At 47.1% G+C, this 25,193-nt stretch overlaps 1 protein-coding gene across 4 annotated transcripts in view; it reads left to right on the top strand.

The window, feature by feature from the left end:
* The window catches only part of dlg4a (discs large MAGUK scaffold protein 4a), a 180,788-nt gene that overhangs the window by 140,695 nt on the left and 14,900 nt on the right, over positions 1-25,193 (top strand). For all 4 annotated transcript variants that reach the window (XM_090226670.1, XM_036968065.2, XM_090226668.1 and 1 more), the window contains 5 exons: positions 11,792-11,845; positions 12,314-12,364; positions 12,536-12,660; positions 22,601-22,770; positions 23,080-23,216. In XM_090226670.1, coding sequence (XP_090082796.1) covers positions 11,792-11,845; positions 12,314-12,364; positions 12,536-12,660; positions 22,601-22,770; positions 23,080-23,216 — 537 coding nt within the window. The remainder of the gene's footprint in view (positions 1-11,791; positions 11,846-12,313; positions 12,365-12,535; positions 12,661-22,600; positions 22,771-23,079; positions 23,217-25,193) is intronic.

Below are 25,193 nucleotides of genomic sequence, written 5' to 3'. Positions count from 1 at the left end.
GCCCAATGCTTGATATCAGCGGTATTGTTGAGATTTTTGGCTTTCGATTGTTTTGCATGAGTTGAATGTTCATGTTTAGTAGGCCTATGGGGTTATTTTAAAAAGCATATTTAACTTATATTGAGATATTCCTCGGCTATACGGATACTCCTAATAATGTAGGCATGTGGCAGAGACTGCCTTGATATCATCTTTGATATCATAAGTGTTTATGCATTTGTCATTATTTTTGGAGAGGTAACGCCCCTTCAGCGCACCCCCTCTCTTTCTCTCTGCCACCCACTCACCCGGCTCGTCCATCATTTTTGAAGGTGAACGGTGTTTGTTAGGTTCCACACGGCGGCTCAGTGCTCAGCACTCAGGCAGGATGTTCATCTCGGTGTGGTATGCCAAAAAAATGGGTCGGCGATTCATCGACAACGTCCGGAAAGCCAAGAAGCATCCGCACCATATAATGGTAGGCACCAAGTGAACATAGTGGTTGACTGACTGACTCTGATGACAGTCAGATCCAGCTATGTCATATTGCTATTTGGTGTGGTTTCTGTGGTTAAATGGTGTGTGAAATTGTGTGAAAATGATCCAAATGGAAAATTGAGATTTGTGATCATTACTAGGGAAATATATTGTCTTTTTTTGTCATGTTTAACATAGACATCCATTTCCATCTTTGCTGCACCTTGAGTGAAGGTGTATTCTGAAGAATCATACATAAACTGCTTTATGGACTCATGATACTTAGTCTGGTCCATGTCTGGTCTGACACTTGGAGTCTGGCTCTCATCTAAAGCATTCTTTGTAACCAGTTTCATTAGGGTTTTCAACTCTCTGCCCAGAATGGGAAAAGATAAGGAGAAATAAGAGGCTCAATTTGTTGAGTGAGACTTTTCTCAACTCAGTGAACTCGTGGGACTAATAGCATGGATGGCTTCTCTTATGGTGACAGGAATGTAGTTTTTTTTTAATACATTTGCTAATATCGGCACTCGCCAACATGAAGCTTGGATTTCCGGAATGAGGATATTTGTTGCAACACATTTGGTTCCTGAGAAATATGTGTGAATCACAGACCCTGTGTCCCAATCATGTGAACATAACCTCCTTTGTAGCTCCTCTGTCTACACTGTGTCAGTGTATGCTGGTATTTCAGGGAGTATATAGTCTCTATAGTTCTCACCATCCTCTGAGTCCCTCGCTGCCAAAGGTGCTTTAACAAAGTACTGAGTAAAGGGTCTGAATACTTTTTGGATTTGAATACGTTTCCAAAAATGTCTAAAAACAGTTTTTTGCTTTGTCATTATGCGGTATTGTGTGTAGATTGATGAGGGGAAAATGATTTAATCAACTTTAGAATAAGGCTGTAATGTAACAAAGTGTGGAAAAGGTGAAGAGGTCAGAACACTTTCCCAATACAGTTACAGTTCTCTCTGAGTCCCTTCTATGTGATGCTACGCATGTGTCATTTACCGTTTCAGTGTGCAATAATGTGTAGCTGGCCCTTATCTCTCCCTACCTCTCTCTCAAACACAAACACACAGCTTTACAGCCATTTACACACCGTATTTATTTTCTGGAAGTGCATAAGGGGCTTTCATAAATAACGGTGTGTGAATGATGTCCCGTCAAAATGAACCGCTGTAACATCCCCATTGCACACACACACACACACACACACACACACACGCAAACATGCACACACCTGTGTGGATCTGCTGCCATTCCCTCCCTTCCCCCCATATCTATCTCACCCTCTCTCATCCCCCCACCTTCCTCTCCTCCTGTCCTTCTTTGGGCAGAGCTGTGCTGCCCTCAGGTCAGGGCCAGTCTGGAGTGTACTTGCCTCTTCTGTTCCTGTCTCTACTGCTATTGTTCATTCTCTCTCTCTCTCTCTCTCTCTCACTCTCTCTCTCTCTTTCGCTCTCGTTCTCTCTCTCTCTCTCTCTCTCTCAGCATCTGTTTACCCTGATTTTCCCCCTTAAACAGAGTACACATTTAGACACAGCAACTACAGAAATAGAAACCAATCTCTAGTTGCCTGACTGACTGCATAATCAGTGCTGTTCTGGAAGATTAAAACACTCCAATGGAAACATCTGACTGTTGATACTCATGTGTTTATATTGCAATATGAATGGTATACCATATGAAGCACTGAAAATAATTGACGGTTGTGATTGATGTTGGGAGAGATAGTGAGGGTTTGTGTAAGTGAGTAAGTGGGTTTGTGTAAGTGGGTTTGTGTGGGTTTGTGTAAGTGAGTAAGTGGGTTTGTGTAAGTGGGTTTGTGTAAGTGGGTTTGTGTGGGTTTGTGTAAGTGAGTGAGTTGGTGTGTGTAGGTTTGTGTAAGTGAGTGTGTGGGTTTGTGTAAGTGAGTAAGTGGGTTTGTGTGGGTTTGTGTAAGTGAGTGAGTGGGTTTGTGTAGGTGAGTGAGAAGGTTTGTGTGGGTAAGTGGAGCGTGTTGGCATAGCTTTTAGGTTAATTGTGATTCATTTTGTCTTGACTGACTGAAGCCATTAGATAAGTTGCGTTCTGTTTGCTTGATAAATCGTTGAGGGTATTGGAGCACATTATTATGACACTGCTTAGCTGTTGGCTTATGTAGAGCCACATTGCTTATACCACAGCTACAACATACTGCTAGTTAATGAAACACCTGACAGAGACCAGAGGTATTACCCGAGTTAGCCTGTAAGATCATTTTCATTTTCTTCTAAAATCTCTCTGTAGTCTTGAAGACAATATCCGCTGACATAACAGCATTGTTCCCTAATTTTGTTAAAAATAGCTTTTTCCCACTGCTGGGTTGGGGTTGTGCATTAACAACATACAGTTGAAGTAGAAAGTTGCAAACACTTAGGTTGGAGTCATTAAAACTTGTTTTACAACCACTCCACCAATTTCTTGTTAACAAACTATAGTTTTGGCTAGTCAGTTAGGACATCTACTTTGTACATGACACAAGTCATTTTTCCAACAATTGTTTACAGACAGATTATTTCACTTATAATTCACTGTATCACAATTCCAGTGGGTCAGAAGTTTACATACACTAAGTTGACTGTGCCTTTAAACAGCTTGGAACATTCTCAAAAATGATGTCATGGCTTTAGAAGCTTCTGATAGGCTAATTGACATCATTTGAGTCAATTGGAAGTGTACCTGTGTATGTATTTCAAGGCCTACCTTCAAACTCAGTGCCTCTTTGCTTGAGATAATGGGAAATTCAAAATAAATCAGCCAAGACTTCCACAAGACTGGTTCATCCTTTGGTGCAATTTCCAAATGCCTGAAGGTACCATGTTCATCTGTACAAACAATAGTACACAAGTATAAACACCATGGGACCACGCAGCCGTCATACCACTCAGAAAGGAGACTTGTCTCCTAGAGATGAACATACTTTGGTTCGAAAATTGACTTCGACAAGTCTATATATATATATATATAGATATATAAATCGACATAACCTGAAAGGCCGCTCAGCAAGGAAGAAGCCACTGCTCCAAAACCGCCATAAAAAGCCAGACTACGGTTTGTAACTGCACATGGGGACAAAGATCGTACTTTTTGGAGAGATGTCCTCTGGTCTAATGAAACAAAAATAGAACTGTTTGGCCAAAATGACCATCGTTATGTTTGGAGGAAAAGGGGGAGGCTTGCAAGCCAAAGAACACCATCCCAACCGTGAAGTACGGGGGTGGCAGCATCATGTTGTGGGGGAGCTCTGCTGCAGGAGGGACTGGTGCACTTCACAAAATAGATGGCATCATGAGGGAGTAAAATGATGTGGATATATTGAAGAAACATCTCAAGACATCAATCAGGAAGTTAAAGCTTGGTCGCAAATGGGTCTTCCAAATGGACAATGACCCCAAGCATACTTCCAAAGTTGTGGCAAAATGGCTTAAGGACAACAAAGTCAAGGTATTGGAGGGGCCATCACAATGCCCTGACCTCAATCCTATAGAGAATGTGTGGGCAGAACTGAAGAAGCGTGTGCGAACAAGGAGGCCTATAAACCTGACTCAGTTACTCCAGCTCTGACAGGAGGAATGGGCCAACTTATTGTGGGAAGCTTGTGGAAGGCTACCTGAAGCGTTTGACCCAAGTTAAACAATTTAAAGGCAATGCTACCAATTACTAATTGAGTGTATGTAAACTTCTGCCACACTGGGAATGTGATGAAAGAAATAAAAGCTGAAATAAATCGTTCTCTCTTACTATTATTCTGACATTTCACATTCTTAAAAGTGGTGATCCTAACTGACTTAAGACGGAATTTTTGCTAGGATTAAATGTCAGGAATTGTGGAAAAACTGAGTTAAAATGTATTTGTATAAGGTATATGTAAACTTCTGACTTCAACTGTATTTCTAGGGTTTTAGAAGGGAGCATTCTAGTCTCCCCTGCAAGTATAGACATGCTCTCTAGTGCATCCTCAAGTGAGCGATGATCAATCTGTGGAGAGACAGAGCAGAAATAAAAGGAATGTTTTGTTTAAAGGGTAGCAGCCGTTGATCGCTTTCTTAATGAAAGCTTCGTTGATTCTACCTTTCCTCCAAGCTCTCTCTCCCTCTCTCTGTCGCTTTCTTAATGAAAGCTTCGCTGATTCTACCTTTCCTCCAAGCTCTCTCTCCCTCTCTCTCTCTTTTTCATTCTCTCCACTGTTCCCCTTGCTCTCTCTCTCTGCTCCCTTGTTGAGGCCTGGTAAAAGCCTGCTGGTCAGCATATTTAGGCTAGCTGTGTATTCATATTTCAGCACTCTCTGACGCCTGGCTCTAATTTGATGTTAAAACATTTCAACTCTAGGGAGGCAGTGAGCATGTGGGGTTATTTTTAGCTGTTTGCCGGTGAACTACCTTTAACCTTTGCCTCTGCAGCAGACTGATTGACATAACACTGTCTTTCACATCATCACCTAAACCTGCACACTGACTCCACACTTCCTCCTCCTACTCTATAGCAGGTGTATACGTCAACAATACACAGAGCAAAATGTAGCCTCGCAAACACACACATCCGCTCAATCAGATATACAAACGAACAAAACACATATTCACTCAATCGCTCTGTTTATCTCTCTCAAACTCTTTCTCTCTTTTTCTCTCTTTTTTCTCTCTATCTCACTTTTCTCTCTCTTGTTCTGTCTTTCTGCCTCTCTTTCTCTGTCTATCTCTCTTCTCTCTTCTTTGTAATGGCTCCAGGGTATTGTGAGTCTAGAAATCAAGCAATCACATCCCACTCCTCCAACCCCTTATCTGTCCTCTCTGTTCTCTCTGTGGGGCGAGGCTCTCCTTCATCTATCTCTCAGGGCTCCCAGTCTCGGTGTGTTTGTCGTTTGCCTTCACTCCTTGTCCTCTGGTGATTACTGCTTCTTGTTTGGACCCTGTCAGCCTACAGAGTGCTGGACAGTGGAGTGTGCTGGATTGGATCTCAGCATGCTCTCCTATGGGGAAAGACAGGGCCAGAAGTGAAACGTTTGACTGTTAGAGAACAGTGGTGATCAGGGTTGGGGATAAAGCTTGGGTTTAAATGACTGCTTAAGTAAGATGTTAATTTCAGAATTAGTGTCAGGATCAGTATTCTGGGCTGTGAGCTTTTGATTCAGAGGTTCCAGTTCGTGGCTAAAGGTCAAGACTCAGGAGTTTGATATTGGACAAGGGATGACAGGTTATATCAGGAGTTTGATATTGGACAAGGGATGACAGGTTATATCAGGAGTTTGATATTGGACAAGGGATGACAGGTTATATCAGGAGTTTAAGTTTAACAGTGAAGGGCCTCCCTGGTGGCGCAGTGGTTAAGGGCGCTGTACTGCAGCGCCAGCTGTGCCATCAGAGACTGGATTCGCGCCCAGGCTCTGTCGTAACCGGCCGCGACTGGGAGGTCCGTGGGGCGACGCACAATTGGCCTAGGGGGAGGCTTAGGGAGGGGTTGGCCGGTAGGGATGTCCTTGTCTCACACCAAGACCAAGCCGCACTGCTTCTTAACACAGCGCGCATCCAACCCAGAAGCCAGCCGCACCAATGTGTTGGAGGAAACACCGTGCACCTAGCAACCTTGGTTAGCGCGCACTGCGCTCGGCCCGCCACAGGAGTCGCTGGTGCGCGTTAACCAAGGTTGCTAGGTGCACGGTGTTTCCTCCAACACATTGGTGCGGCTGGCTTCCGGGTTGGATGCGCGCTGTGTTAAGAAGCAGTGCGGCTTGGTTGGGATGTGTATCGGAGGACGCATGGCTTTCAACCTTCGTCTCTCCCGAGCCCGTACGAGAGTTGTAGCGATGAGACAAGATAGTAGCTACTTAAACAATTGGATACCACGAAATTGGGGAGAAAAAGGTGTAAAATGGATTGTGTTTTAAATGTAATAAAAAAAAAGTTTAACAGTGAAGGTTTGGGAGCGGCCTGGAAAAGAAAGACGATGGGAGAGTAGGTGGAGTAAAAATATATGTGGACGACTGTTAAATTCCCTAAATCCAGCCTCCCACTTCCTGACAAAGAACAGCTAGGGAGTCTCCTATCAAACCCCTGTAGGAGGACTGTGTGTATTAGGGGTTGTGTACTAACTGCACAAGGTATGTTCCTCAGCCTGGATATATAGGATACTTTTGACATGTCAGATAGTAGCTGGACGTATTTGGCCCAGTTAAAGGCGTTAGAGGCTCTGTGCAGCCATACAGTAACAGAAGGTGACACAGACTCAAGGCAGGAGGAGAGATGTAGGCCGACCCTGGGATGAAATCCCTGCAGTAGGAATACAGATCCTTTTTGAGTTATAAAGTTATTTTTTTAATCCGGCCCAGATCTGTCCAAATGGTTTGATTAGCCTATAGAGTAACTTAGTACTGCATGTGAGTGGTCTTTAGCTTATAGTTTGTGTGGCCTGCAATTTACTGCTAGAATTGTAAGTAATGCAGGTTTTGAGTGGTTTAGCAGCTTGGTTTTGAGGTTGTGAACCTGGAATAGAGATAAGGGAGAGGCTTTATAACACCTACACTCCAATATGTTCTCAATGTATCTGACTGCTCTCTCTCCTCTCTCTTCTCTCCTTCTTTCTCCTCTCTCTCTTTCCTCTCTCTCTCCTCTCTCTCTCTCCCCTCTCTCTCTCTCTCTCTCTCTCTCTCTCTCTCTCTCTCTCTATCCTCTCTCTCTCTCTCTCCTCTCCCTATCCTCTCTGTCTATCCTCTCTCTCCTCTCTCTATCCTCTCTCTCCTCTCTCTATCCTCTCTCCTCTCTATCCTCTCTCTCCTCTCCCTATCCTCTCTCTCTCTCCTCTCTCCTCTCTCCTCTCTCTGTCTCCTCTCTCTCTCTCTTCTTTCTCTCTCTCCTTTCTCTCTCTCTCCTCTCTCCTCTCTCTCTCCTCTCTGTTTCCCCCCTCTCTCTCTCTCTCTCTCTCTCTCCTCTCTCTATCCTCTCTCTCCTCTCCCTATCCTCTCTCCTCTCTCTATCCTCTCTCTCTCTCTCTCCTCTCTCTCTCTCCTCTCTCTGTCTCTCTCTCTCCTCTCTCCTCTCTCTCTCTTCTTTCTCTCTCTCTCTCTCCTTTCTCTCTCTCCTCTCTCTCTCTCCTCTCTCCTCTCTCTCCTCTCTCCACTCTCCTCTCTCTGTCTCTTCTCTCTCTCCTCTCTCTTTCTCCTCTCTCCTCTCTCTTTCTCCTCTCTCTTTCTCCTCTCTCTTTCTCCTATCTCTCCCTCCTCTCTCTCCTCTCTCTGTCTCCTCTCTCTCTCTCCTCTCTCCTCCCTTTGTCTCTTCTCTCCTCTCTGTCTACTTTCTCTCCTCTCTCCTCTCTCTTTCTCCTCTCTCTTTCTCCTCTCTCTTTCTCCTATCTCTCCCTCCTCTCTCTCCTCTCTCTGTCTCCTCTCTCTCTCTCCTCTCTCCTCCCTTTGTCTCTTCTCTCCTCTCTGTCTACTTTCTCTCCTCTCTCCGTCTCCTCTTTCTCTTCTCTCTGTCTCCTCTCTCTCTGTTTCCTCTCTCTCTGTTTCCTCTCTCTTTGTTTCCTTTCTCTCTCTTTCCTCTCTCTCCTCTCTCTCCTCTCTCTCTCCTCTCTCTCCTCTCTCTCTCTCCTCTCTCTATCCTCTCTCTCTCTCCTCTCTCCTCTCTGTCTCTTCTCTCTCCTATCTCTCCTCTCTCTTTCTCCTCTCTCTCCCTCCTCTCTCTCCTCTCTGTCTCCTCTCTCCCCTCTCTCTGTCTCCTCTTTCTCTTTTCTCTCTGCTTCCTTCTCTCTCTGTTTCCTCTCTCTCTGTTTCCTCTCTCTTTGTTTCCTTTCTCTCTCTTTCCTCTCTCTGTCTCCTCTCTCTCTTTCCTCTCTCTCTCCTCTCTCTTTCCAACAGCAATTAATTAAGAGCCTAACAAGCTGCATTAATGAGTCTGTTTGGGCGTATGTGAGGGGGGAGGAGGGGAAAGGAGGGGGGTGCTGCAGAGAGAAGTTAAACTTTTATGTTGGGACAGATGTTCTGTCTTTAGGTAAGTGAATGAAGAGAGAGAGAGAGAGAGAGAGAGAGAGAGAGAGAGAGAGAGAGAGAGAGAGAGAGAGAGAGAGAGAGAGAGAGAGAGAGAGAGAGAGAGAGGAGAGAGAGAGAGAGAGAGAGAGAGAGAGAGAGAGAGAGAGAGAGAGAGAGAGAGAGAGAGAGAGAGAGAGAGAGAGAGAGAGAGAGAGAGAGAGAGAGAGAGAGAGAGAGAGAGAGAGAGAGAGAGAGAGAGAGAGAGAGAGAGAGAGAGAGAGAAATAGAGAGAGGACAGAATGAGTGTGGTACAGTAGCCAATAAGGAATTGAAATGGGGTTTCTGGCTTATGTCCAGGTGAAGATGACATCATCCCTCAGGCGTCCTCTGCTCCGTTAGTAAAACTGTGTGTCTCTGCTTAATGCCTCATCACCATACAGATAGATGACCACACACTAAATGGAGATGGAAGGAAGACTTCTACTCTAGACTAGAGATGTAGAGCAGCAGGTAGCCTAGCAGTTAAGAGTGTTGGACCAGTAACCGAAAGGTCGCTGGTCTGAATCCCCAAGCCAACTAGGTGAAAAAAATCTGTCAATGTGTCCTTGAGCAAGGCAATTACCCCTAATTGCTTGTGTAAGTCACTCTGGACAAGAGCATCTCCTAAATGGCGACAGTAAGATGGCACAGATAATGAGCATATTTCTTGATCTGATCTCAAGTGCCTCTCTCCCTCTGTCTTTTCATGATTGCATTGCATATTCTCTGCATCATAGCATATTACTGTATCTCACCCCATAGTTACAGCATAGGAAGCAATAATCCCTTCCAAGCAGTTCCTTCTAATAATGCTAATCCTAAAGGAATCCCATAGGAATATTTCTGGAAAGTACAGAGAACTGTACATGAAATGCCTGACAGTTTCAATGCACTGCCCAAATGGAGCTGTCATTGTCAAGAGTTAAGAGCGGATTGATCCGGTGATGTTTCAGATTATGTAATAGACGTAGTGGAAAGGATTTCTACTCCCCTGTTGTTTTTGCTATGATGTTCTATGCCATATAGCTAGCGCTTTAGGCCATCGGAATGAACATCCAGGTTACCATGGAGACAAGCTTTCCTCCGAGCCTCAGAGGCTCCAGTGGCTGATGCTACTTTATTCTGTAGCCATGGTAGCGGCGGTCAGTACAGGAGCGAGGGATGGAGTGGGCCAAACCTCCAGAGAATGAATACAAACTGTCTGTACAGCGAGAACATGTGACATTTCAGTAGATGCAGTATGTGCTGTAATAGCAGCATGGAGAAAGTGGAATGTTTGGATAGAGTCCGAATTTAAGGGATGGAGATGGAATTATCGAGATATGCGACATATCTGGGACTCATTGGAACAGTGTGATTGTCTGTGTGTGGGGGTTGTATGTGTGAGAGAGAGTGTCTGTGTATCTCTCTGTGGGCTGTCTGTTGTGTGAAGGTCGGCAGGCTGGTTTCATGCTGCTGCTGCTGTTGTTTGCTGCTCTGTAAGCACTTTGGATGCACTCTGTCTCCCTCATGCTAATCAGGGAGGGACAAAATAACACAGAGAGCGAGAGATGGCAGAGTATTCTCTAAGGAGTACAGCATGCTGCACCCCCTCTTCTGACATCACATGGGGAGATGCAACAGTCATTTGGAGAGAGAAGCAGTGAGGGGAGAGGGCTGGAAGGGAGTTCAAAAGAGAGAAAGAGAGAGACCGAGATATAGAGAGATGGAAGTAAAATCCCCACCAGACAGTGTAGTCTCTGTCACTCTACAGGACGAGCCTAAACCATCCTAATGCCAATAGGCCTGGCATGTCATTAACTTGTTGTCTTGTCAATTGGTGGTCAGGTCGCAGCTTTATCTTGGCCAGGTCGCAGTTGTAAATGAGAACTTGTTCACAACTGGCCTACCTGGTTAAATAAAGGTGAAATAAAAAATTTAACATTAGCATCTCCCTGATTAATGACACCTAGTCTGCTGAAAATAGATGTCCTGCCCATTGGTCTCAGCTTTCAGATGGGCTCTGGTCTGCTCTGGTCTGGTCTGCTCTGCTCTGCTCTGCTCTGCTCTGCTCTGCACTTCTCACAGGTCATCAGTGACACAACATGCATCCGGAGGCTATGTAGAACTCGGAGCGAGAGGAACCACACAGATGGCCTTGAAAGCTGGCATCTCTGTTAGATGTCGCCTCGATGTTTCCTTTCATGATGGTGTTATGAAATGACTACAAACCCTGAATGTATTCATAGAAGCATGTCACAGAATGTTGCCAATGTGACACTGACCCAGGGCTTTGCTAGATAACGTTGACTCATAGGAAAGAGATGCAATGTCAGGGTCTTGTGGCTGGGGTCTTGTTGCTGGGGCCTTGTGCACTGGGGCCTTGTGGCTGGGGCCTTGTGGCTGGGGCCTTGTGGCTGGGGCCTTGTGGCTGGGGCCTTGTGGCTGGGGCCTTGTGGCTGGGGCCTTGTGGCTGGGATTTGTGGCTGGGGTCTTGTGGCTGGGGCCTTGTGGCTGGGATTTTGTGGCTGGGGCCTTGTGGCTAGGGTCTTGTGGCTGGGGTCTTGTGGCTGGGGCCTTGTGGCTGGGGCCTTGTGGCTGGGGTGTGGAGCAGTCAGTGTGTGTCAGGCAGGACATGTCACAGGGACTGTTTGTGGTGTTGTCATCATCATTGGGCTCTAAAATGGCCGTGGCTGTGACTGTAGGGCCTGCCTGCCTGCCTGCAGAGAGGCTCCACAGTCTGAGCAGGGCAGACTGACTCCATGCCTTCTTATCCTGAGGAATCACTCAAACACTATCCCACTGTACAGACAGAGGGTCGAGACAGAAAAGTATTGTATCTGCCACAAGGCCATGGCCCTAAATATTGTGTGTGTGTGTGTGTGTGTGTGCGCGTGAACAGTGAGTGCGCGTGCAGTGAGTGCATGTGTGGGCTAACATTTTCTCTCCTCTCTCTCTCTCCCTTACCTTCACTCTCTCCCTCGTTCTCGCTCTCTATCTCCCCCTCTCTCCCCCTCTCTCCCCCTCCCTCTCCCCCTCTCTCCCCCTCCCTCTCCCTCTCTCTCTCCCTCTCCCCCTCTCTCCCCCTCCCTCTCCCTCTCTCTCTCCCTCTCCCCCTCTCTCCCCCTCCCGCTCCCTCACTCTCCCCCTCTCTCCCCCTCCCTCTCCCCCTCTCTCCCCCTCTCTCCCCCTCCCTCTCCCTCTCTCTCTCCCTCTCCCCCTCTCTCCCCCTCCCTCTCCCCCTCTCTCCCCCTCTCCCCCTCTCTCCCCCTCTCTCCCCCTCCCTCTCCCCCTCCCTCTCCCCCTCCCTCTCCCTCTCTCTCTCCCTCTCCCCAGGGAAATTCTCCTCCAGTGATGGTGAACACTGACACACTTGATGGCTCCCCCTACGTAAGGATCATACTCCCACTGTACTGCGTTATTTACAGCAGAGCACTGGTTGATTGGTCATCATCCTTCACAATCCTCATCCCATATGTTAAATAATGCCACTTTAATAGTGTTTACATATCTTACAATACTCATATCACATGTACTCTATATACCGTATTTTATACCATCTACTACACCTTGCCTATGCCGCTCAGCCATCGCTCATCCATATACTTATATACTTATATATATTCTCATTCACTCCTTTAGATTTGTGTATATTAGGTAGTTGTTGGGGAATTGTTAGATGACTTGTTAGATATTACTGCACTGTCGGAACTAGAAGCACAAGCATCTCGCTACACTCTCGTTAACATCCGTTAAACATGTGTATGTGACCAATACAATTTGATTTTATTTGTTGTTCTCCTCATCGACTTTATAATCATTCACTGAAAGTGTGCTGGCACTGTGTCTTCCTCGCAGGTCAACGGGACAGAGGGGGAAATTGAGTATGAAGAGATTACACTGGAAAGAGTGAGTGTCTTTTCAAAAGATTACTGGAATGGTGCCAACATGGTGTGAAAGCCTTAATATCATCATCCCACAACCAATCAGGGACAGCCACATTAAAATGTATGTAATCTAGTACAGTTTGGTATGCAATAGTCACCAGGTTTGATAGTGTACATTATGGTGTGTGTTCAGGGTAACTCAGGCCTGGGCTTCAGTATAGCTGGGGGGACAGATAACCCTCATGTTGGTGATGACCCCAGCATCTTCATCACCAAGATCATCCCTGGAGGAGCTGCGGCCCAAGACGGACGGCTGAGGTACGCCACTAACTACTGTACCTAACGCAGCTAACATGCCCACCTCTTCACCCCCCTCAAGTTGTCAATCCCAACCTTGACTCTCAGTGGACATACATACACACATCCATAGGCACACTTTTGTGTGTACACACGTGAATATTCACAGGCTCAAGCATACATACGCAAATGCACACAGACACAAACACAGACACAAACAAACCCACAACTCAGAGGTACACCAGTGATGTAGGCTACTCATGTCAGAGCCAGCTGGGTCTACGAGGGAGAAGTACCAACCCCCCCATACATCTCCTTCACGGACTGCATTCACTCAGTCAGCCAGACAGACACTTTTCACCACTGAGCCCACCCATCACAGAGGAGCTGTCTAAATATAGTCCCCCCCCCCCCCCCTCCCTTTGTTCCCTCCTCTTCACCCTACCCAGACCCTCAGTACTGTACCACACTCCACCATCCATCCCTGTGTCAGCCCTGGACTAAGGGCTGGTCCAGACTCCCACTCTCTCCCTCACAGGCCTGTCCATTACTGAAGGAATTGAACATGGCATTTAAAGAGCACATTTGGGATTGTAAAAGGTATCAGAGGAGATGAATATCACACGTCTACCACATTAGTCATGGCTGGCTGTGCTACCTCCATCCAAATCACACTTATCCTTACTCAGACATGTCATATTTCTCTGAATGTTATAGAACATTCTGTAGCTTTGAATGTAATAAAAGGCAGTTTGAGAGTCACTAAAATGTGCTGAAATATGCCTCTAATATAAACATTTAGCAGTGTAAATTTAGTGTGTTCCTCGAATGAAGCAAGATGGTATTTAAGAAGCAGTGTTTTCATGGTGGGTGATTATGCAAAGGCAGGTGTCAGAATGTAACTTTAGGAACAGGTGACGTAATGGACAAGGTCATAACAATGTCAGTTCCTGAATATTAATGAGCACCAAGGTTTTGAAAAATGTGAATCACATTATGGTGCTTGAAAAGCCTCTGCTATGTATCAACAAAGGACCTCAAAATGAGATGACGCTGAGCCATAGGGCTGGTGGACTGACTGACTGACTGATCCATAGGGCTGGTGGACTGACTGACTGACTGACTGACTCACTGAGCCATAGGGCTGGTGGACTGACTGACTGACTCACTGAGCCATAGGGCTGGTGGACTGACTGACTGACTGGCTGAGCCATAGGGCTGGTGGACTGACTGACTGACTGATCCATAGGGCTGGTGGACTGACTGACTGACTGACTGAGCCATAGGGCTGGTGGACTGACTGACTGACTGACTCACTGAGCCATAGGGCTGGTGGACTGACTGACTGACTCACTGAGCCATAGGGCTGGTGGACTGACTGACTGACTCACTGAGCCATAGGGCTGGTGGACTGACTGACTGACTGACTGAGCCATAGGGCTGGTGGACTGACTGACTGACTCACTGAGCCATAGGGCTGGTGGACTGACTGACTGACTGACTGAGCCATAGGGCTGGTGGACTGACTGACTGACTGACTGAGCCATAGGGCTGGTGGACTGACTGACTGACTCACTGAGCCATAGGGCTGGTGGACTGACTGACTGACTCACTGAGCCATAGGGCTGGTTGACTGACTGACTGACTGGCTGAGCCATAGGGCTGGTGGACTGACTGACTGACTGATCCATAGGGCTGGTGGACTGACTGACTGACTGATCCATAGGGCTGGTGGACTGACTGACTGACTCACTGAGCCATAGGGCTGGTGGACTGACTGACTGACTCACTGAGCCATAGGGCTGGTGGACTGACTGACTGACTGACTGAACCATAGGGCTGGTGGACTGACTGACTGACTCACTGAGCCATAGGGCTGGTGGACTGACTGACTGACTCACTGAGCCATAGGGCTGGTGGACTGACTGACTGACTCACTGAGCCATAGGGCTGGTGGACTGACTGACTGACTGACTGAGCCATAGGGCTGGTGGACTGACTGACTGACTCACTGAGCCATAGGTCTGGTGGACTGACTGACTGACTCACTGAGCCATAGGGCTGGTGGACTGACTGACTGACTCACTGAGCCATAGGTCTGGTGGACTGACTGACTGACTCACTGAGCCATAGGGATGGTGGACTGACTGACTGACTGATCCATAGGGCTGGTGGACTGACTGACTGACTCACTGAGCCATAGGGCTGGTGGACTGACTGACTGGCTGAGCCATAGGGCTGGTGGACTGACTGACTGACTCACTGAGCCATAGGGCTGGTGGACTGACTGACTGACTCACTGAGCCATAGGGCTGGTGGACTGACTGACTGACTCACTGAGCCATAGGGCTGGTGGACTGACTGACTGACTCACTGAGCCATAGGGCTGGTGGACTGACTGACTGACTGATCCATAGGGCTGGTGGACTGACTGACTGACTCACTGAGCCATAGGGCTGGTGGACTGACTGACTGACTCACTGAGCCATAGGGCTGGTGGACTGACTGACTGACTGATCCATAGGGCTGGTGGACTGACTGACTGACTCACTGAGCCATAGGGCTGGTGGACTGACTGACTGGCTGAGCCATAGGGCTGGTGGACTGACTGACTGACTGAGCCATAGGGCTGGTGGACTGACTGACTGACTCACTGAGCCATAGGGCTGGTGGACTGACTGACTGACTCACTGAGCCATAGGGCTGGTGGACTGACTGACTGACTGATCCATAGGGCTGGTGGACTGACTGACTGACTGACTGACTGGCTGAGCCATAGGGCTGGTGGACTGACTGACTGACTCACTGAGCCATAGGGCTGGTGGACTGACTGACTGACTGACTGACTGGCTGATCCATAGGGCTGGTGGACTGACTGACTGACTGACTAATCCATAGGGCTGGTGGACTGACTGACTGACTGACTGAGCCATAGGGCTGGTGGACTGACTGACTGACTCACTGAGCCATAGGGCTGGTGGACTGACTGACTGACTGATCCATAGCGCTGGTGGACTGACTGACTGACTGGCTGAGCCATAGGGCTGGTGGACTGACTGACTGACTGACTGAGCCATAGGGCTGGTGGACTGACTGACTGACTCACTGAGCCATAGGGCTGGTGGACTGACTGACTGACTCACTGAGCCATAGGGCTGGTGGACTGACTGACTGACTCACTGCGCCATAGGGCTGGTGGACTGACTGACTGACTCACTGAGCCATAGGGCTGGTGGACTGACTGACTGACTGAGCCATAGGGCTGGTGGACTGACTGACTGACTGACTGACTGACTGACTGACTGACTGAGCCATAGGGCTGGTGGACTGACTGACTGACTCACTGAGCCATAGGGCTGGTGGACTGACTGACTGACTGACTGACTGACTGACTGAGCCATAGGGCTGGTGGACTGACTGACTGACTCACTGAGCCATAGGGCTGGTGGACTGACTGACTGACTGACTGACTGACTGACTGACTGACTGACTGACTGACTCACTGAGCCATAGGGCTGGTGGACTGACTGAATGACTGACTAACTCACTGATCCATATGGCTGGTGGACTGACTGACTGACTGACTCACTGATCCATAGGGCTGGTGGACTGACTGACTGACTCACTGAGCCATAGGGCTGGTGGACTGACTGACTGACTGAGCCATAGGGCTGGTGGACTGACTGACTGACTCACTGAGCCATAGGGCTGGTGGACTGACTGACTGACTCACTGAGCCATAGGGCTGGTGGACTGACTGACTGACTCACTGAGCCATAGGGCTGGTGGACTGACTGACTGACTGAGCCATAGGGCTGGTGGACTGACTGACTGACTGACTGACTGACTGACTGAGCCATAGGGCTGGTGGACTGACTGACTGACTCACTGAGCCATAGGGCTGGTGGACTGACTGACTGACTGACTGACTGACTGAGCCATAGGGCTGGTGGACTGACTGACTGACTCACTGAGCCATAGGGCTGGTGGACTGACTGACTGACTGACTGACTGACTGACTGACTGAGCCATAGGGCTGGTGGACTGACTGACTGACTGACTCACTGATCCATAGGGCTGGTGGACTGACTGACTGACTGACTCACTGATCCATAGGGCTGGTGGACTGACTGATTGACTGATCCATAGGGCTGGTGGACTGACTGACTGACTGGCTGAGCCATAGGGCTGGTGGACTGACTGATTGACTGATCCATAGGGCTGGTGGACTGACTGACTGGCTGAGCCATAGGGCTGGTGGACTGACTGACTGACTGACTCACTGATCCATAGGGCTGGTGGACTGACTGACTGACTGACTGATCCATAGGGCTGGTGGACTGACTGACTGACTGACTGACTCACTGAGCCATAGGGCTGGTGGACTGACTGACTGACTGACTCACTGAGCCATAGGGCTGGTGGACAGACTGACTGACTGAGCCATAGGGCTGGTGGACTGACTGACTGACTGATCCATAGGGCTGGTGGACTGACTGACTGACTGACTGACTGAGCCATAGGGCTGGTGGACTGACTGACTGACTCACTGAGCCATAGGGCTGGTGGACTGACTGACTGACTGATCCATAGCGCTGGTGGACTGACTGACTGACTGGCTGAGCCATAGGGCTGGTGGACTGACTGACTGACTCACTGAGCCATAGGGCTGGTGGACTGACTGACTGACTCACTGAGCCATAGGGCTGGTGGACTGACTTACTGACTGACTGACTGACTGACTGAGCCATAGGGCTGGTGGACTGACTGACTGACTCACTGATCCATAGGGCTGGTGGACTGACTGACTGACTCACTGAGCCATAGGGCTGGTGGACTGACTGACTGACTCACTGAGCCATAGGGCTGGTGGACTGACTGACTGACTGAGCCATAGGGCTGGTGGACTGACTGACTGACTCACTGAGCCATAGGGCTGGTGGACTGACTGACTGACTCACTGAGCCATAGGGCTGGTGGACTGACTGACTGACTGAGCCATAGGGCTGGTGGACTGACTGACTGACTGACTGACTGAGCCATAGGGCTGGTGGACTGACTGACTGTCTCACTGAGCCATAGGGCTGGTGGACTGACTGACTGACTGACTGACTGACTGACTGACTGACTGACTGACTGAGCCATAGGGCTGGTGGACTGACTGACTGACTCACTGAGCCATAGGGCTGGTGGACTGACTGACTGACTGACTGACTGAGCCATAGGGCTGGTGGACTGACTGACTGACTGACTGACTCACTGATCCATAGGGCTGGTGGACTGACTGACTGACTGACTCACTGATCCATAGGGCTGGTGGACTCACTGACTGACTCACTGAGCCATAGGGCTGGTGGACTGACTGACTGACTGAGCCATAGGGCTGGTGGACTGACTGACTGACTCACTGAGCCATAGGGCTGGTGGACTGACTGACTGACTCACTGAGCCATAGGGCTGGTGGACTGACTGACTGACTCACTGAGCCATAGGGCTGGTGGACTGACTGACTGACTCACTGAGCCATAGGGCTGGTGGACTGACTGACTGACTGAGCCATAGGGCTGGTGGACTGACTGACTGACTGACTGACTGACTGAGCCATAGGGCTGGTGGACTGACTGACTGACTCACTGAGCCATAGGGCTGGTGGACTGACTGACTGACTGACTGACTGACTGACTGAGCCATAGGGCTGGTGGACTGACTGACTGACTCACTGAGCCATAGGGCTGGTGGACTGACTGACTGACTGACTGACTGACTGACTGACTGACTGACTGAGCCATAGGGCTGGTGGACTGACTGACTGACTGACTCACTGATCCATAGGGCTGGTGGACTGACTGACTGACTGACTCACTGATCCATAGGGCTGGTGGACTGACTGATTGACTGATCCATAGGGCTGGTGGACTGACTGACTGACTGGCTGAGCCATAGGGCTGGTTGGACTGACTGATTGACTGATCCATAGGGCTGGTGGACTGACTGACTGGCTGAGCCATATGGCTGGTGGACTGACTGACTGACTGACTCACTGATCCATAGGGCTGGTGGACTGACTGACTGACTCACTGAGCCATAGGGCTGGTGGACTGACTGACTGACTGACTGACTGACTCACTGAGCCATAGGGCTGGTGGACTGACTGACTGACTGACTCACTGAGCCATAGGGCTGGTGGACAGACTGACTGACTGAGCCATAGGGCTGGTGGACTGACTGACTGACTGATCCATAGGGCTGGTGGACTGACTGACTGACTCACTGAGCCAATGGGCTGGTGGACTGACTGACTGACTCACTGAGCCATAGGGCTGGTGGACTGACTGACTGACCGAGTGACTATTTTGCTGAATGACTGATCCATAGGGCTGGTGCACTGACTGGCTGACTCATTGACTGAATGACTGATCCATAGGGCTGGTGGACTGATTTCACTGACTGACTGAGCCGTACTGCTGGTGGACTGGCTGACTCACTGACTGACTGAATGATCCATAGGGCTGGTGGACTGGCTGACTCACTGACTGATTGACTGATCCATAGGGCTGGTGGACTGAATGACTGACTGATCCATAGGGCTGGTGGACTGACTGATTGACTGATCCATAGGGCTGGTGGACTAACTGATTGACTGATCCATAGGGCTGGTGGACTGACTGACTCACTGACTGACTGACTGATCCATAGGGCTGGTGGACTGACTGGCTGACTCACTGACTGACTGACTGATCCATAGGGCTGGTGGACTGACTGACTGAGCCATAGGGCTGGTGGACTGACTGACTGACTGACTGGCTGACTCACTGACTGACTGACTGACTGATCCATAGGGCTGGTGGACTGACTGACTGACTGGCTGACTCACTGACTGACTGATCCATAGGGCTGGTGGACTGACTGACTCTCTACCTACCACCTTATGGACAAATTTTTTTTTTAAAATAAACATGTTTTTTCAAGAGTCAGACACATAAATTCCCCACGTTTGAAATTTTGTTTCCACATGTTTATTTTACGCCAATTCCAGATACATACAGTGGGGCAAAAAAGTATTTAGTCAGCCACATATTGTGCAAGTTCTCCCACTTAAAAAGATGAGAGAGGCCTGTAATTTCATCATAGGTACACTTCAACTATGACAGACTAAATGAAAAAAATCCAGAAAATCACATTGTAGGATTTTTATGAATTTATTTGCAAATTATGGTGGAAAATAAGTATTTGGTCAATAACAAAAGTTTATCTCAATACTTTGTTATATACCCTTTGTTGGCAATGACAGAGGTCAAACGTTTTCTGTAAGTCTTCACAAGGTTTTCACACACTGTTGCTGGTATGTTGGCCCATTTTTCCATGCAGATCTCCTCTAGAACAGTGATGTTTTGGGGCTGTTACTGGGCAACACGGCTTTCAACTCCCTCCAAAGATGTTCTATGGGGTTGAGATCTGGAGACTGGCTAGGCCACTCCAGGACCTTGAAATGCTTCTTACGAAGCCACTCCTTCATTGCCCGGGCGGTGTGTTTGGGATCATTGTCATGCTGAAAGACCCAGCCACGTTTCATCTTCAATGCCCTTGCTGATGGAAGGAGATTTTTGCTCAAAATCTCACGTTACATGGCCCCATTCATGCTTTCCTTTACATGGATCAGTCGTCCTGGTCCCTTTGCAGAAAAACAGCCCCAAAGCATGATGTTTCCACCCCCATGCTTCACAGTAGGTATGGTGTTCTTTGGATGCAACTCAGCATTCTTTGTCCTCCAAACACGACGAGTTGAGTTTTTACCAAAAAGTTATATTTTGGTTTCATCTGACCATATGACATTCTCCCAATCTTCTTCTAGATCATCCAAATGCTCTCTAGCAAATTTCAGACGGGCCTGGACATTTACTGGCTTAAGCAGGGGGACACGTCTGGCACTGCAGGATTTGAGTCCCTGGCGGCGTAGTGTGTTACTGATGGTAGGCTTGGTTACTTTGGTCCCAGCTCTCTGCAGGTCATTCACTAGGTCCCCCCGTGTGGTTCTGGGATTTTTGCTCACCGTTCTTGTGATCATTTTGACCCCACGGGGTGAGATCTTGCGTGGAGCCCCAGATCGAGGGAGATTATCAGTGGTCTTGTATGTCTTCCATTTCCTAATAATTGCTCCCACAGTTGATTTCTTCAAACCAAGCTGCTTACCTATTGCAGATTCAGTCTTCCCAGCCTGGTGCAGGTCTACAATTTTGTTTCTGGTGTCCTTTGACAGCTCTTTGGTCTTGGCCATAGTGGAGTTTGGAGTGTGACTGTTTGAGGTTGTGGACAGGTGTCTTTTATACTGATTACAAGTTCAAACAGGTGCCATTAATACAGATAACAAGTGGAGGACAGAGGAGCCTCTTAAAGAAGAAGTTACAGGTCTGTGAGAGCCAGAAATCTTGCTTGTTTGTAGGTGACCAAATACTTATTTTCCACCATAATTTGCAAATAAATTTATAAAAAATCCTACAATGTGATTTTCTGGATTTCTTTTCCTCATTTTGTCTGTCATAGTTGAAGTGTACCTATGATGAAAATTACAGGCCTCTCTCATCTTTTTAAGTAGGAGAACTTGCACAATTGGTGGCTGACTAAATACTTTTTTGCCCCACTGTATGTTCTACAATCCAGGAACCGACCCTGCTTAGCTTCAGACACAAACCATCCATGGGATGCAGGGTGCAATGTTGCTGGAAGGAATGTGCCAAAACTTGCAAGTAGAAAAAAGGCAGCAAAAGCAAAGGCCGGGGTCACATAACCGGGGTCACATAACCAGGGTCACATAACCAGGGTCACAACCAAAGACAGGGACAATTCAGGAAAGAGGGAGTTTTATTTTATTTTATTGCGTTTTCATAAAAAAGTTTTCACTGAAGAAAAAAAATGTGTCCATTTGCAGTTCATTTGTTCTCGCATTTCAAAATAATTTCTTTACAATATTTTCTTCTGCTTTCAATGTCATTATTTTCTGTCTGGAAGTACAGCAAGATTATGCCACCACTGGAACGTGGTCCATTAACCTGCCCAGTGTTTTTTATTTTGTCCAATGTTCCACCAATGTCTCGCAAAATAGGTCCATTTTCCTGCATTGGGGCTTCTTAGATGTGGTCACACTAATTCCACCGTTGGAAACATTGCTACTGAAACATGTGAACACCATCTTTTCACATGTGAGGAGAATAACATTATTTCAACCCCACATGTCAATCTGCAATTCTACATGTGAAAGTGAGATTTTCACAGTTGTAGTTTTCTTACATGTAAAACCGCAAATCTGATTTTCACTTTCACATGTGGAATTTCAAGTTCATCTGTTAAAAACAATCACATTTAAAAATCTAATTTGCTGTTTTATATGTCAAACTTTCACGTGAAAATCTCACTTTCACATTCACATGTGAATGGTTTCACTTGTGAAATTTAAGCTCAACATGTGAAAACAGATATTTCACATGAGAGAATGTGATTTCACATGTGAAACTGCAAATTTGACTTGTTTTTTGTAAGGGTCTGACTGACTGACTGACTGACTGATTGGCTGGCTGGCTGACTGACTCTGACTGTTCCTCTCTCTGGGTAGTTAGAGTGATAGAGTGAAGGCCAGCCCAGCTGCAGCAGGTCACGTGCCACAGGACAGGAGGATGGGGCCAAGAGAGTATTCTGTAACAGAGATGATGGTGCACAGGGCCATCTCAAACAGAGGAGAGAATAGGAGAGATGTCAGAGGAGGAGAGACATTGTTTTGGGGTATTATTCTGTGTGTCAGACTCGTCACTAACTATACACCTCTCTCTCGCTCTTTTCTCTCTCTCTCTCTCTCTCTTTTCTCTCTCTCTCTCACTCTTTTCTCTCTCTCTCTCTCTCTCTCTCTCTCTCTCTCTCTCTCTCTCTCTCTCTCTCTCTCTCTCTCTCTCTCTCTCTCTCTCTCTCTCAGTGTGAATGACAGTATCCTGTTTGTAAATGATGTTGATGTGAGGGAGGTGACCCACAGTCTGGCTGTAGAAGCTCTGAAGGAGGCGGGGGCCATCGTCCGCCTCTACGTGCTGCGCAGGAAACCAGCCGCAGAGAAAGTTACAGAGATCAAACTCATCAAAGGGCCCAAAGGTACAGCTCGGTTTAGGTTTCTGTTTGTATGCCTACATATTTATGTACCTGTCGGTTATTATTTACATTTACATTATCTTACATCTTTCTTCCTACCTCCGTCTCTCTCTCACATGCTCTCTCTCCTTCTCTCTCTCTCCCTCTCTGTTTCTCTGTTTCTCTCTTGCTCTCTCTCTCCTCTCTCTTTTTCTCTCCCTCCTTCTGTTTCTCTGTTTCTCTCTTGCTCTCCCTCTCTCTCTTTCTCTGTCTCCCTCTCTCTCTCTGTTTCTGTTTCTTTCTCTCGCTCTCTCTGCCTTATCCTGTCCCTAGGTTTAGGTTTCAGCATCGCTGGAGGAGTGGGTAACCAGCACATTCCAGGAGACAACAGCATCTATGTCACTAAGATCATCGAGGGTGGAGCTGCTCACAAGGACCAGCGGCTGCAGATAGGGGATAAGATATTGGCGGTCAGTCCACACACACACACACACACACACACACACACACTGACAGACAGACAGACAGACAGACAGACAGACAGACTGTCTGTCTGTCTGTCTGTCTGTCTGACACGCCAACACATTTAGTCTACTTCAGTAGCTTAGGTGCATTAAGAGCCTAGATAAATTACAGTTTTATTTTTCACAGCCTAAGATTACTTTCATTAATATCGTAATAGATGTGTGAGATGGGCAAGTTATTTAATTAACCTCAGCGCTGCTGCTGCCTGCACTGTGTGTCACTACTGCCATCTCTTGGACCATGGAGCAATTGCAGCTGAGTGTGAGGTTAGACTCAATATGGACTCAATGCAGAAGCTACAAAATGTTGTAGGTGGTGGCCCTTCCCAGTCATGTAGAATAGCTTCAAATCCTTCCCAACGAGCCATGACATCATACCAGTCATCTAGAATAGCTTCAAATCCTTCCCAGTCATGTAGAATAGCTTCAAATCCTTCCCAGTCATGTAGAATAGCTTTGAATCCTTCCCAGTCATCTAGAATAGCTTTAAATCCTTCCCAGTCATCTAGAATAGCTTCAAATCCTTCCCAACGAGCCATGACATCATATCAGTCATATAGAGTAATTTAGAATAGCTTTAAATCCTTCCCAATGAGTCATGACACCATATCAGTCATATAGAGTAATTTAGAATAGCTTCAAATCCTTCCCAGTCATCTAGAATAGCTTCAAATCCTTCCCAGTCATGTAGAATAGCTTCAAATCTTTCCCAGTCATCTAGAATAGCTTCAAATCCTTCCCAACGAGCCATGACATCATATCAGTCATATAGAGTAATTTAGAATAGCTTTAAATCCTTCCCAATGAGCCATGACATCATATCAGTCATATAGAGTAATTTAGAATAGCTTCAAATCCTTCCCAGTCATCTAGAATAGCTTCAAATCCTTCCCAGTCATGTAGAATAGCTTCAAATCCTTCCCAACGAGCCATGACATCATATCAGTCATATAGAGTAATTTAGAATAGCTTCAAAACCTTCCCAACGAGCCATGACATCATATCAGTCATATAGAGTAATTTAGAATAGCTTCAAATCCTTCCCAACGAGCCATGACATCATATCAGTCATATAGAGTAATTTAGAATAGCTTCAAATCCTTCCCAACGAGCCATGACATCATATCAGTCATATAGAGTAATTTAGAATAGCTTTAAATCCTTCCCAACGAGCCATGACATCATATCAGTCATATAGAGTAATTTAGAATAGCTTCAAATCCTTCCCAGTGAGTCATGACACCATATCAGTCATATAGAGTAATTTAGAATAGCTTCAAATCCTTCCCAACGAGCCATGACATCATATCAGTCATATAGAGTAATTTAGAATAGCTTCAAATCCTTCCCAACGAGCCATGACATCATATCAGTCATATAGAGTAATTTAGAATAGCTTCAAATCCTTCCCAACGAGCCATGACATCATATCAGTCATATAGAGTAATTTAGAATAGCTTCAAATCCTTCCCAACGAGCCATGACACCATATCAGTCATATAGAGTAATTTAGAATAGCTTCAAATCCTTCCCAGTGAGTCATGACACCACATCAGTCATATAGAGTAATTTAGAATAGCTTCAAATCCTTCCCAGTCATCTAGAATAGCTTCAAATCCTTCCCAGTCATGTAGAATAGCTTCAAAACCTTCCCAGTGAGTCATGACACCATATCAGTCATATAGAGTAATTTAGAATAGCTTCAAATCCTTCCCAGTCATCTAGAATAGCTTCAAATCCTTCCCAGTCATGTAGAATAGCTTCAAATCTTTCCCAGTGAGTCATGACATCATATCAGTCATATAGAGTAATTTAGAATAGCTTCAAATCCTTCCCAGTCATCTAGAATAGCTTTAAATCCTTCCCAGTGAGTCATGACATCATATCAGTCATATAGAGTAATTTAGAATAGCTTCAAATCCT

This window comes from Oncorhynchus mykiss, chromosome 29 (assembly GCF_057628025.1).
Source record: "Oncorhynchus mykiss isolate SJ-2025 chromosome 29, ASM5762802v1, whole genome shotgun sequence".
NCBI classification, from domain to species: Eukaryota; Metazoa; Chordata; class Actinopteri; order Salmoniformes; family Salmonidae; genus Oncorhynchus; species Oncorhynchus mykiss.
Note: the sequence above shows the minus strand (reverse complement) of the source record. Positions and strands in the feature narration are given on the sequence as shown.